We start from the raw sequence: 14,572 nt of genomic DNA on the forward strand, positions 1-14,572 counted from the left end.
CAAGAGCAGAATGGCCCTGGCTGATGAGCAAACAAACTGAACCAGGATCTCAGAGAACCTGGCACAAACAAACAAAGAGATGAAGAGAGTAAAAGAAACATTAAAGATATAAAGAGAACTTTAAAAGAGCAAGAACAGAGAAAAAGGAGAAAAGTTTCCTTAAATTAAGTAGATTTTTGTCTGCTCTAAGGAGACTGAATCCTTAGACCAAAAGGGCAAAAGGCCAAAAAGAAACAAAGATACCATACACTCAGGTATCTAAACACAGTCTTAGGGACAGTTTTAACTTCCTTTACCTCAAGAATAGAGAAAAATTCTGTTTCCGAGGAATGAAACAGTATCTACAGAATAAGACCAAAACTAGTATCAAAAATCCTCCCCTCTGTAACACTGTGTACTAAAAACAGAAGCAAAGGTCTCTATTATTTCTGAAAAGATGGTTTTGAACTGGCCAAATAATGAACCATTTATTGTTCAACGGTGAGAGAAAAAACTTATGAGACACACAAAGACATTCTGAAAACTACTGATCAAGAAACAAAAAGTACTCACAAAGGGGAAAACATGATGCAGTGTAAACATACTTGAGACTAAATAATGTTCGCTAATATGGATGGAAAACTTAAAGTAACTGTTAAGTGAGTACTAAGAGGAAAGATAATGTGTAACGATCTAGAAGCAAAAATACCCAGTCCACTGCAATAAAATATAAGTTAAGGTATGGTCATGATTTTGTTTTGTTCTGAAGAGGCAAAGGAAAGTTGTAATTTATACTGTGGAAGTTTTTTTAAAAACTTAGGAAAAAATTAATGGTGGCCGGGCACAGTGGCTCATGCCTGTAATCTCAGCACTTTGGGAGGTTGAGGTGGGTGGATCACCTGAGGTTAGGAGTTCAAGACCAGCCTGGCCAACATGGTTAAATTCATCTCTACTAAAAATACAAAATTAGCCGGGCATGGTGGCACATGCCTGTAATCCCACCTACTTGGGAGGCTGAGGCAGGAGAATCACTTGAACCTGGAAGGTGGAGGCTGCAGTGGGCCGAGATCTCGCCACTGCACTCCAGCCCGGGCAAAAAGGGCAAAAAAATTAATGGAATAGAGAAAATAAAAGTGAACCTAGAGGCCAGCCCCGCATAGTGGCTCACGCCTGTAATCCCAGCACTGTAAGAGGCTGAGGTGAGTGGACCACGAGGTCAGGAGTTCAAGACCAGCCAGGCCAACATAGTGAAAAATCCCATCTCTACTAAAAATACAAACATTAGCCAGGCGTGGTGGCACACGCCAGTAATCCCAGCTACTCAGGAGGCTGAGGCAGGAGAATTGCTTGAAACTGGGAGGCGGAGGTTGCAGTGAGCTGAGATTGCACCACTGCACTCCAGCCTGGGCGACAGAGCGAGACTGTCTCCACACACACACACACACACACACACACACACACACACACACACACACAAAAAGAACCTAGAAAAGTTCTTCAAATTTGGCTTAAAGAAAAAGGAAGGGGTGCCAGGGACATAGAAGCAAATAAAAAGCTCCAAAGCAAGTGTTAGGAATAAAACCAAATATACTAGTTACCATGTTAAATGCAAGTAAATTAAACTAAACTCTCCCCAAAAAAAAGGGAAGGTGTGTGTGGGCAAGGGGGTGAGGCATAAAACAGAAACAAGAGGCTGAAAATGTACAAAAGGGTGGACAGACACATTTGCAAATGCTAACTAAAAGAAAAAGGATAATCTCAGAAGGTAAGCTTCCTCATGTTCCTAAGGAGACAGTCCCATAAACTAACAAGATGTAGCAGATTTAAACAAAACAGCGCTGATTTCATGCACACACACAACTTTGTGCTCAACAGAAAAAAACATTCATAGAACACAAGGGAAAATGTATTCTTAAATTCCAAAAACTTGTAAATCATACAGACCACATTTACTTAATACCAAGGAATTAGAACTACAAATTAGCAGTAAGAATAACACAAACTGAAGACACATAAATAACTAGTATCAAGTGTAGGCATACAGATAAGCATTTGATACAGGTATGGCAAAAATAGAGGAGCAGAGAAAAGGCATGCAAGATATCCTTGAGCTTTCTGAGTGAAAAGTAAGCAAGCAATACTTTAAGGGGCAAACAGGGCACCTCCCAAGCAAAAGGAACAGCGTGCAGACAGATGCCACAGACACAGAATAAAGCAGAAAACTTGCTCCCCAATGGCTACAGCACAGGTGACTAAGAAGAAAATAGTGTCAGATGAAACTGATGAAACGGCAGCAACACGAAAGACTACTAACGCGTGTTTTAAAACCTTTGGCTCTCAGTAATGAGTACCAACCAATGAAAGGTCTGAAATCCAACAGCAGGCACAGTGATCAAACATGCTGTATTATGAAAAATCAAGCAGGCCACAACATAGAGGAAGGTCTGAAGCTGGAGGAAGATGATGATGAGGAAGACGAGTAAGTAGACCAACAAGTATTGCAAGCAAGAAAAATCTGAATTAAGGCAGTAATGTAGGAAAAGAAATAAGGAAGAGTAGGTGCAAAGCTGTGACAAAGCAGATACCAGTAACACCAATCAGGAGAGGGAATTCCAGACACAAGACAGAGATGGGAACATAGGTCCGTTTTGAACCTGAGTGCAATTAAAAATCAGCATTTAGAGCTGAGTTTGAATCACCTAGGAATCCTGTTAAATTGCATACTTTGATTCAGAAGTTTTGGGGGTGGACCTCAAAGTCTGCGTTTCTAACAAGTTGACAGGTGCTGCTGACAGCTGCTGGCCACCAAACATGTCTTTAAGTACCAAGGAGCTACAGAATTCATCATCCTCTAAATTCACGATTCTTTTTTTTTTTTTTTCCCCTGAGACAGAGTCCTGCTCTGTCACCTAGGCTTGAGTGCAGTGGCGCGATCTCGGCTCACTGCAACCTCCACCTCCTGGGTTCAAGCAATTCTCCTACCTCAGCCTCTCAAGTAGCTGGGATTACAGGTGCTGCCACCGCACCCAGCTAATTTTTTTATTTTTAGTAGAGACAGGGTATCACCATGTTGGCCAGACTGGTCTAGAACTCCTGACCTCGCGATCCGCACGCCTCGGCTTCCCAAAGTGCTGGGAATTATAGGCATGAGCCACCACGCCCGGCCAAACGATGATGTCTTTCAAGGAACTCAGCAACAGTCTCTCTTCTGTAGCAAACTCAGCAGTGCTATGGACAAAACTTTCATGACACGCATGCGCAAAAGTATGCTTAAGCCTGTAAAATTCCATCTTTGCTAAGACAAGTATAATTCTTTCCCCCTTAGGTGCCTTCTGTTCTTTGGGAAGAGAAAACTACCACATTAAAAAGAGCGGTGAAAATGGGCTGGGTGCGGTGGCTCGCGCCTGTAATCCCAGCACTTTGGGAGGCCAAGGCAAGCAGATTGTTTGAGGTCAGGAGTTCAAGACCAACCTGGCCAACATGGTGAAACCATATTTCTAATTTTAGTAGTAAATTTTGTATTTTCTACTAAAAATACAAAAATCAGCCAGGCATGGTGTTGGGCGCCTATAATTCCAACTACTTGGAAGACTGAAGCAAGAGAATGGCTTGAACCTGGGAGGCGGAGATTGCAGGGAGCCGAGACAGAGATCACACCACTGCACTCCAGCCTGGGCAATGAAGCGAGACTCTGTCTCAAAAAAAAAAAAAAAAGAGAGAGAGAGATGTGAAAATAACTGATTTAAATACATTTACATAGGTATCATGGAAGAGAACTGGGTGATAAAAATACATCACAATTACAAAAATCAGCCAGGCATGGTGGTATGCACCTGTAATCTCAGCTACTCAGGAGGCTGAGACACGAGAATCACTTGAACCCGGGGGCTGAGATTGCACCACTGTACTCCAGCCTGGGCAACCTGGGCGACAGAGCAAGACTGTGCCTCAACCAAAAAAAAAAAAAAAAAAAAGTCACATTAAAACAAAATAAAATCAATAAACCCTATACTCACCTTTCTAGAAAGGGAACTATCGCCAAGTCTTCTCTCTTCCTCTCTACGCCGTTCTCGTTCTTCAATTTCCAACTCCCTTTGGCGTTTTTTCCTTTCCACTTCTTCTAATTTCTTCACCCGCTCCTGATACTCTCGTAGCTCTTCCTCGCGTTTTGCTCGTTCGGCACGCTCTCTCTCTTCCCGCTCTAGACCATTGATTAGGTTACTAAGTGTGCCTCCCAGCCATATCTTCCCCCTAGTGCTAGTTCCACTTTTCTGGTATTAAACAGGTAGCATAATGTACAAGTAAAAGAATTTGAAAATAGTTTGTAATCAGCTACATGACAGAACATAGTCAAGAAAATAAGTACTACACCCCTCAACTATAGTTTTGTAATAAGATACTAGAATCCCTCCCCCATCCCTGAGCAATCTGGGATTCCAGATATAGCATCATTTAACAGCCATCATCTGGAATGTATTCCTCAATAAATGTTAATACACAGAATACGGTGATAAAAAAAAGTATTAATTTCTAAAACAACATCAAATGTGTGGGGAAATGCTGGCAGACGATGTAACAACTTCACGTACAGCAAACTGGGTTCTGAGATCCAGTTAATTACAGTGCTAAAAGGCCAATTACCTTGATTCCTGTATTTTCTACATAAGATCACTAAAAACTAGATCTTAACACCAACCTTGCATTAGCACCCCTCCAATCCTGTTTGACCTATGTACCTTTTAGCATTTGTTCTTCTGCCCTTCTCTGCTCCTCCTCTTCTTTTTCTCTATAGTATGTTATCCTGCGTTCTTCTTTACGTTGCCTTTTCCGTTCTTCCAATCGATTATGCCTTTCTTCTGCTAATCGCTCTTCAAACTGTTTAAGTTTTTCCTGCAATCGAAGCAACCGCCAACCCAAAAAGGGCACACTTTGTCAAGAGCAACAAACTCGCAGAAAGCTATTAGGTTTACAAAAGACTCTCAAGTGTATCAGAATCATCGAAAGCAACCTCTCAGCACAAAAACTCTAACTTCCAAATGACCATTAACTTGTCAGCAGGCCAAATTTTAAAACATTTAAATTGTTGATATTACCTACATCCAGTGGGTTTGTCTTTATACAAAATAATTCAATGGTCAAATTAGAATCTAAGCCCAGGACATTTTGATCTAGTTTTTTCATTTCTAACAAAAACAGTAAACAAAACTTGTATTAAATTATGCATTCAACTTTCACCTTTAGAACAATTTTGATGATTGTTTTGCTTATGAAATATCATCCAAAAATTTCTATTATTTGAATGACCGTTACACATAGTAACTCAATACAGAATATACCAATTTGTTAAGGGAGAACCCTTAGGCCAATACTAGAAAGCTCATGAATAAACATTTCCCAAAAATCAGCAAGCTCACCTCATAAACAGACTGCCGTGCAGCTTTGAGTCGCATTACGAATAAATCTCTGTCTTCAAGCATTCGTGACATTCGATTCTTATGTTCAAGAGCCTTTTCACGTTCTAGCTGCATTGTAGTAATCTGCAAGTACAAATATTGTGAAATTTCAATGCACTTTTTTTTTTACTCATTAACCCCAAATTACTGAGAAATACTCTTGAAAAATTAGAAGCTGCTCCACTGCCCCTTCTGTCATGCCATAAAAATGAAAACGTTAACTACCTCCATGTCAATAGGTCCCCAGACGGCAATTACGGGCAAGAGGTAGACAAAGTAATCCTGAGGCATTTAGGAGACAGTTTTCATTTAGCCCCATGACACCAGGAACTTTATAAAGGAAAAATTATGATACACAGACACACCTTGGAGGCACTGTAGGTTTGGTTCTAGACCACCACAATAAAGAATATTGCAATAAAGCAAGCAACGCAGATTTTTTGGTTATCCGATGCATATAGAAGTTTGCAGTCTATTAAGTATACAATAGCATGTCTAAAACACCAATGTACAAACCTTAATTTTAAAATACTGTAAGTCAGGTGCAGTAGTACGCTGAGGCAAGAGAATCACTTGAGCCCAGGAGTGCAAGATCAGCCTGGACAACATGGTGAGACTCTTGTTCTCAAAGAAAACAAAACAAAAAATACTTTATTGCTAAAAAATGCTAATGATCACCTGAGCCTTCAATGAGTCATAATCTTTTTGCTAGTGGAGTCTTGCTTCAATGTTGACGACTGCTGAATGATCAGCATGGCAGGTATTAAAGGATGGGGTGACTATGGTATAATTTCTTAAAATAGGTAACAATGAAGTTTGCCACACTGATTGCAACCTCTTACAAAAGATTCATCTAGCATGTGGCACTGGTTGACGGTTTTTAACTCAAGAGTAGAATTTCAATTTGATCCAATCCTCTCAAACCCTGCTGCTGCTTTATCAACTACACTTATGGAATATTCTAAATCCTTTGTTGTCAGGTCAACAATGTTCGTAGCATTTTCACCGGGAGATTTCAAGAAACCACTTACTTTGCTCATCCGTAAGAAGCAACTCCTCACCCATCCAAGCTTTATCATGAGATTGCAGCAATTCAGTCACATCTTCAGGTTATAGTCTTTTTTGGTTTTGTGTGTGTGTGTGTGTGTTTTTTAAGACAGGGTCTGTCTCTGTCACCCAAGCACTGGAGTGCAATGGCACCATCTCAGCTCACTGCAACCTCCGCATCCTCCCACCTCATTCAGCCTCCCAAGTAGCTGGAACTGCAGGCACACTCCACCATGCCTGGCTAATTTTCCTATTTTTTTGTAGAGACAGGGTTTCAACCATGTTGCCCAGGCTGGTCTCAAACTCCTGGACTCATGCAATCTGCCCACCTCAGCCTCCCAAAGAGCTGGGATTAGAGATGTGAGCCACCCCACCCAGCCTATACATCTAACTCTACTTCTCTTGCTGTTTTCACCACATCTGCAATTATTTTCTCCACTCTACTCATGTACCCCTCCAAGTCATCCATGAGGCTTGGAATCAACTTCTTCCAAACTCTTTCTAATGCTGATATTTTGACCTCCTCCCACGAATCACAAATGGCATCTAGAATAAAGAATTCCTTCCAGCAGGTTTTCAACGTACTTTGCCCAGATCCACCAAAGGAATCACTATGGCAGCTACAGCTTTATGAAATATATTTCTTAAATAATAAGACTTGAAAGACAAAATTATTCCTAGATCTACGGGCTGCAGAATGCATACTGTGCTAACAGGCATGAAAACAAACATTAATCTCTCTTATACATCACTGTCAGAGCTGTCATATGATCAGATGCATTGTCAATGAGCAGCAATATTCTGAAAACTTTTCTTTTTGAGCAGTAGGCCTCAACAGGGGGCTTAAAATATTCAGCAAACCATGCTATTAACAGATATGCTGTCATTCAGGCTTTGTTCTTTCATGTACAGACCACAGAAAGGGTAGATGCAGCATAATTCTTAAGGACCCTAGGATTTTTGGAATGACGAGAATTGGCTTCAACTTCCAGTTAGCAGCTGCATTAACCCCTAAACAGTGAGCATACCCTTTGATGCTCTCAAGCTAGGCACTGACTTCCCTCTAGGTATGAAAGACCTAGCTGGCCATCTTCTTCCAACAGAAGGTCGTTTCATCTACACTGAAAATCTATTGGCTGGGCACCATGGCTCACCCCTGTAATCCCAACACTTTGTGAGGCTGAAGCAGGCAGACTGCTTGACTTCAGGAGTTTGAGACCAGCCTGGGAAGCCTGGGGAGACCCTGTCTCCACTAAAAATACAAAAAAAAAAAAAAAAAAAAAAAAAGCTAGGCATGGTGGTGCATGCCTGTGGTCGCAGCTACTCAGGAGGCTGAAGTGGGCACTTGAGCCCAGGGGGTAGACACTGTAGGGAGCTGAGATCATGCCACTGCACTCCAGCCTGGGTGATAGAGTGAGACCCTGTCTCTCAAAAAAGTAAGAAAGTCTGTTAAGTGTAGCCACCTTCATCAACTATCTCAGCCAAATCTTCTGAATAACTTGCTGTAGCTCCTCCATCAGCACTTGCTGCTTCACATTGTACTGTTATGTCATAAAGACGGTTTTCCTTAAACCTTATGAACCAACCTCTGCTAGCTTCATACTTTTCTTCTGCAGCTTCCTTTATTGATTGATTGATTGATTGAGACAGAGTCTCCCATGGTTGCCCAGGGTGGAGTGCAGTGGCGCAATCTCAGCTCACTGCAACCTCTGCCTCCCAGGTTCATGCAATTCTCCTGCCTCAGCCTCCTGAGTATCTGGGATTACAGGCATCCGCCACCACGCCCAGCTAATTTTTGTAATTTTAGTAGAGACGGGGTCTTGCCATGTTGGCCAGGCTGGTCTCAAACTCCTGCCCTCCTCGGCCTCCCAAAGTGCTTATATTACAGATGTGAGCCACCAGGCCTGGCCTTCTGCGGCTTTCTAACCTCTCTCAGCTATTTGTATTATTAACTGTTGAGAGTTATAGCCTTGCTCTCGATCAGGCTTTGGCTAAAGAGAATGTTGTGGCTGGTTTGATCCAGACCAATGAAACTTTTTCCATATCAGCAATAAGGCTGTTTCACTTTCTCACTGTTTATGTGTTCACTGGAGTAGCATTTTTAATTTCAAGAACTCTTCCGGGCCAGGCACAGTGGCTCATGCCTGTAATCCCAGCACTTTGGGAGGCCGAGATGAGCGGATCACCTGAGGCCAGGAGTTTGAGACCAGCCTGACCAACACAGAGAAACCCCGTCTCTAATTTAAAAAAAAAAAAAAAAAAAAAAAGTACAAAATTAGCTGGGTGTGGTGGCACATGCCTGTAATCTCAGCTACTCGGGAGGCTGAGGCACGAGAATCACTTGAACTGGGAGGCGGAGGCTGCAGTGGGCTGAGATTGCATCATTGCACTCCAGCGTGGGCAACAACGGCGAAACTCCATCTCAAAAAAAAAAAAAAAGCTTTTCCTTTGCATTCACAACTTGATTAGTGCAAGAGGCCTAGCTTTCAACATGCCTTCCTCACTAAGCTTAATCATTTCTAGCATTTGATTTAAAGTGAGACAGGTGACTCTTCTATTCAGTTGAACACTTAAAAGCCATTGTGGAATTGTTAATTAGCCTAATTTCAATATTACGTCTCAGGAGCTGGGCACAGTGGCTCACGCCTATAATCCCAGCACTTTGGGAGGCTGAGGCGAACAGAACACTTGAGGTCAGGAGTTCAAGACCAGCCCAGCCAACACGGTGACCTCATCTCCACTAAAAACACAAAAACTAGCTGGGCATGGTGGCAGGCGCCTGTAATCCCAGCTACTTGGGAGGTTGCGGCCACAGAATCACTTGAACCCGGCGGGGGCAGAGGTTGCAGTGTGCCGAGATTGCGCCACTGCACTCCAGCCTGGGCGACAGAATGAAATTCTGTCTCAAATAAATATATACATATTAGTGTCTCAGGGAATAATAGGAAGGGTCAAGGACAGGGAGAGACAGAGAGTAAGGGAATGGCCAGTCGGTAGAACAGTCAGAAGAGACTTAATTTACAGATCATAGAAGGTTCACCGCCTTCTATGAGTGTGGTTCGTGGCACCCCAAAATAATTACAACAGTAACATCAAAGATCACTGATCACTACAACAAATATAATGAAAAAGTATTAAATACTTTGAGAATTACCAAAATGTGACAGAGACATGAAATGAGCACATGCTGTTGGAAAAATGGTGTCAACAGACTTGCTCAATGCAAGGTTACCACAAACTTTTAATATGTAAAAGAAGAAATAAGAATAATAATAATAATAATATGCGGGGCTGGGGGAGGTGTGATTCACACCCATAATCCCAGCACTTTGGGAGGCCCAGCCAGGAGAATCGTTTGAGCCCAGGACTTTGAGACCTGCCTGGGTAACACAAAAGCACAATAAAGTGAAGCACAATAAAACAAGGTGTGCCTATATATAATAAAATAAAATAATAAATATGACATGGTAACAACAAACACCATGGTTTAATTTTTAAAGGCATTTTCATCCTTAAAAACACCTGGAAATCAATGCAAGATGATATATGGCTGTTTCTTTTCTACCCTACATGAAAAACTGAAGGCTCCAAATCAACCCAATTTGGTCTGCAGCACTTTTCTAATTAGTTTTTAATTATTTACATGTTAAGAGAATTATCACAAAAATTCCAACTTTTCCTGAAAAAAAAATGGGAAGGGCTGGCAATCCTAGGCCCATTAATCTCCAAGGGACAACAATCAGATTAAACCAAGAAAAGGCTGCATTCTCCTATCACACCCTACACCGATGTTTGTCTCCTGCTTATGGTTACTTTTTTAAAGTAGATCTGCTTACTCACTTTTATTACATATTTGGTGCCGTAAGCATTTGTAAACCCTGCTTTTGTATCATTAGGTAAATATAATATATACTATAAGTTAACAAAACTATGGAATGACCTGTTTAGTCACGAAAGACAACACAGTACACAATTCCATTTATATAAAATGTCCAGAATCAGCAAATCTAGAGAAAGGAGTAGTTTAGCGGTTGCCTAGGGCTGGGGTGGTGGGGAAGAATAGGGATGACTACTGCTAATGGGTTTAGAGCTTCTTTTTGAGATGTGTTTTAAAATTAGATTGTGGAGATGGCTGCACAATTCTGCAAGTAAAATGAAAACTATGAGTTGTATAAACATGCCATACAATATACCCATTTAAAGTGTATATAAAGCAGTTTTTTATAAAATGGGCTTTTCAGTTGTCCTTTGTTTTCCAAGTTTCGTTTGTAATCTCTATTGTGAAATTTTCCATCTTTCTACCAATCTGTTCATAGGCAGCCATTAGAGCACCATTTCTAGCAGAAGAATACAAAATAAAGCAATTCTGAATCCTTGGTTCCATTACTGGCAGAGGATTTTATTACAATCTAAAAATATTACAATTAAATAAAAAACTTACTCTTTCTTCCTCTTGTTGCTCCCACAGATCCATGTCTTTAATTCTCTGTTCCTCGTAAGCGCTCTTTATCAAAGGAATTTCTTCCAAACGTTTGGCTCTTTCAAAATAGTCAATCTGAATGACACGAAAACACACGTAGTTTTTAAAAATCTCTCTTAACTTGGTATGTTAAAGGTTTACCAATCCTTTCATTTACCTTCTTTTCTTGATTCTTTAGGCGTTCTTGAAGTTCTTTCTTTTCTTTCTCCAGTTGTTCAACCTGTTTAGCCATGATAAAATCTGGATCCAATTCCTCAAGGTCCTGAAAGGTAATACAAATGCACAATTGTTAATAAAGAGAAACAAGCAATGCCTAACATAACTCACTGCTTTCTAGAATAAAATCCTACATTGCTTTTATTGTTACAATGGGTGATAATTTAGGAAATGTAAAAATATTATACAATAGCCTTATTTCCATTTGACCATAAGGAAAAAAATATCCATACATCCTTTTCTCACTCCTCCAACCTACATCTACCCAGACTCTACTAAATAGAGTAAGCAAACCTAATCCAAAAACCCAAAATCTGAAATGCTCCCAATTTTAAAACTTTCTGAGCACCAACATGGTGCCACAAGTGTAAAATTCCACACCTGACCCATGTGACAGGTCAGTCAAAATGCATTCAAAACTTTGTTTCATGCACAAAATTATGTAAAATAGTGTACAAAATTACCTTCGGGCTATGTGTATAAGGTGTCTATGAAACAGGTCACGTGTGGTGGCTCACACCTATAACCCCAGCAATTTGGGAGGCTGAGGCAAGTAGATCACTTGAGGTCAGGAGTTCAAGACCAGCCTGGCCAACATGGTGAAACCCTGTCTCTACTAAAAATACAAAAATTAGCCAGGTATGGTGGCAGGCGCCTGTAATCCCAGCTAGCTGGGAGGCTGAGGCAGGAGAATCACTTGAACCCGGGAGGCGGAGGTTGCAGTGAGCTGAGATCACGTCACTGCACTCCAGCCTGGGCGACAAGATAATACTCCGTCTCAAAAAAAACACAAAACTTCACAGAGCAATAAACATATGCTTACTCACAGATTTAGTCATGACCAGCTGTACCAAAATGCATGAAATAACCCAGTAAGCCAACAAATGGTAAAGGACTGTGGTTCTAAGAGTACAAAATACCTGGATAAAACTAATTTTTTAATGACTAAGATGCTACATACTTCAATATCAATATCTTTGAATGCTTTGGCACCCAGTTCTGTTTTCTTGATCTGCTCCAAACGCTCTCGGACAGTTTTCTTTTTGATTTGTTCATGTTCCTGTAAGATACGCTCCTTCTCTCTCTCCTTTGCTTCCTGGCGCAGCCTCTCTTCCTCAGCCTTCCGTACTTTCTGGAGTTCAGCTTCCCTCTGTTCCAATTCTTCTTTCTCACGCTGAATATTCAGACTCTCAAGGCGCTCTTTTCTCTCCTCAATTGTCTGGCGGCGAGCCAGGATCCGCTGGTGCTCTTTTCGTGAATTTTTAAGGTATGCAGTGACAGCCAACTGATGCTGTTCTTCTTTCTCTTGCTTCAAAAACAAATGAATTTTTTTACATGACCAAAATTAACATTCTCTGGTATCAGGCATCAAAGAAATTAAAAAATAACCCTGATGTACTGCCTTTCTATGCATCTGCATTTGATAATGGAAGATGACACTATCCAAGCTGTTTGTTTTCGGTATTAAATGCTATGGTGTTGCTCCTATTCAGTCTTTTAATAGCAATGACGCAGCTAAAGAAGCTCTCCTAGCTAAGACAACTTTTCTCTGCACCAAACCTACCTTAGGTGTTCATTAACAGAGCTCACATACAAGAAATAACTTGTTACAGGCAGTGGCTCATGCGTGTAACCCCATCACTTTTGGGAGGCCAAGGCGGGTGGGATCACTTGAGGCCAGGAGTTTGAGACCAGCATGGCCAACATGGTGAAACCCCATCTCTACTAAAAATACAAAACATTAGCTATGCACGTGGTACGTGCCTGTAGTCCCAGCTACACAGGAGGCTGAGGCACAAGAATTGCTTGAACCCAGGAGGTAGAGATTGCAATGAGCCGAGATGGCATCACTGCACTCCAGCCTGGGTGAGAGTGAGACTCCATCTCAAAAAAGAAAAAAAAGAAATAACTTAAGCAGGAGGGAAAAATCCAGTCACTGTATTTCACTTTTGAGGAATCTTATGTCCACTCTGTTGTTTCTGTAACATAATCCACCCTATTACATTACCTACACAGAGTAGTATTTTGTTCAATGGAAGAAAGCTCAATGATTTGTGTATTTGATCAAATAACAAAACTACCAAGTACAATTCTATAGGAAATATATCATAAATCCCTTCTCTCAGATATTGTCTCAAACCTTTTTGTGAAAGACATGGCATGGCGTTAAGAGTCCCTCAAAACTTCTGGGATTTATTTCCCCGGGAAGATGCATACCAGTATATGAGCTGGTTTAATGACTTCAAGTGCTTTTGCAAGTACTGAGGACATGGCTGTCAGCTGGTTTCTTATCTGCTCTGAAGGCATGCTTTGCAAATGAGGACCAATCGGAGCATCTTCTCGAGTAGCATAATTCAAATCAGATCCAAAACTCAGGGTCCGAGAAGTGTGATCAATACGAACCTTTGAAAATTAAATTATCAATGGTTAAATCCACAAGTAAGCATGAAGTCAAAAAGTAACAGAAGAATGTCATATACAAAAGCTGGAAAAGTTCACTCAGTAAACTTTAAAATGGTATCACTGTACCAAAAGCTGAGAAACAGAAGATATGTGTCTTTCTAGCCCTCAAGGGCCTTCTGTCTCCTTACAGCACATACCTACCTGCAAGTCGCAATGCCTGGCTGCATCTACTATGGCCCGTTCCAGTTGGAAAGCATCAACAAAAGGAACCAAAGAAGTCAAACGAGAAAACTCAATGCTCTGATAAATCTGTGACACCTGCATAGAAAACAAAGGGTTAATAACACTAGCCACTATTTATTCAGCACTTTTTATGTGCAATCTCATGACAGTCATGGGAAGTAGAAATTATGCCAGAGAATTTATGTTAGCAGTACATTGTTAAAGCCAGAATGCTAATCCCAGACCATCGACTCTAAACTCCATGCTTTGAGAACCATTATCATACTATTCCTCAAACCTATACTCTTTTCAAATCCTAGTTGTTGTAAAACAAAAAAGCCTAAAAACCTGCTACTTACCGAATATATTTAAACACTTCTTACAGAATTTTTGTCTGAAGGAGACTGGCAGCATTACTATTTATAGTTATACTGCTAATTAGCCTTCAATTATTTGTATAGCACATAAGAAATAACACTACTCACATAAAAGAAAGCAGGTCAATGAAATGTGCACAAATACTGAGATGAAAATATAATAAAACGCCCTCCTTCCCAAATGAAACAAATGGAAAACAAAATGGGAGCACTTACTTACTTAAGCCCCTGGACTGAAATATATGAAAAGGCTGTCTCATTCACTCATGGTGGGGGGGTCTATTAATCCAGGCTTCTGAATAGCTATTAAAGCTTCAAATCCATAAACCCTATGACTAATTCCACTTCTTATGCCACAGAAAGTAATAGAAGTATGCAAAGATACATGTATGAAA

The 14,572-nt window shown here is 40.8% G+C and overlaps 1 protein-coding gene and 1 non-coding gene across 2 annotated transcripts in view; both read right to left on the reverse strand.

Moving 5' to 3' along the window:
- The window catches only part of EIF3A (eukaryotic translation initiation factor 3 subunit A), a 46,988-nt gene that overhangs the window by 11,145 nt on the left and 21,271 nt on the right, over positions 1–14,572 (reverse strand). Inside the window, exons 10-17 of the mRNA XM_003825643.7 lie at positions 13,780–13,896; positions 13,393–13,578; positions 12,137–12,484; positions 11,117–11,221; positions 10,921–11,034; positions 5,394–5,516; positions 4,716–4,869; positions 3,996–4,180 (exon numbers count right to left, since the gene is read on the reverse strand). Coding sequence (XP_003825691.4) covers positions 3,996–4,180; positions 4,716–4,869; positions 5,394–5,516; positions 10,921–11,034; positions 11,117–11,221; positions 12,137–12,484; positions 13,393–13,578; positions 13,780–13,896 — 1,332 coding nt within the window. The remainder of the gene's footprint in view (positions 1–3,995; positions 4,181–4,715; positions 4,870–5,393; positions 5,517–10,920; positions 11,035–11,116; positions 11,222–12,136; positions 12,485–13,392; positions 13,579–13,779; positions 13,897–14,572) is intronic.
- LOC112441079 (small nucleolar RNA SNORA19) lies at positions 14,189–14,316 on the reverse strand. The gene has a single exon (XR_003029057.1). It is a non-coding gene; the product is annotated as a small nucleolar RNA SNORA19 (small nucleolar RNA).

Source organism: Pan paniscus, chromosome 8, assembly GCF_029289425.2.
Source record: "Pan paniscus chromosome 8, NHGRI_mPanPan1-v2.0_pri, whole genome shotgun sequence".
Taxonomy (NCBI): domain Eukaryota; kingdom Metazoa; phylum Chordata; class Mammalia; order Primates; family Hominidae; genus Pan; species Pan paniscus.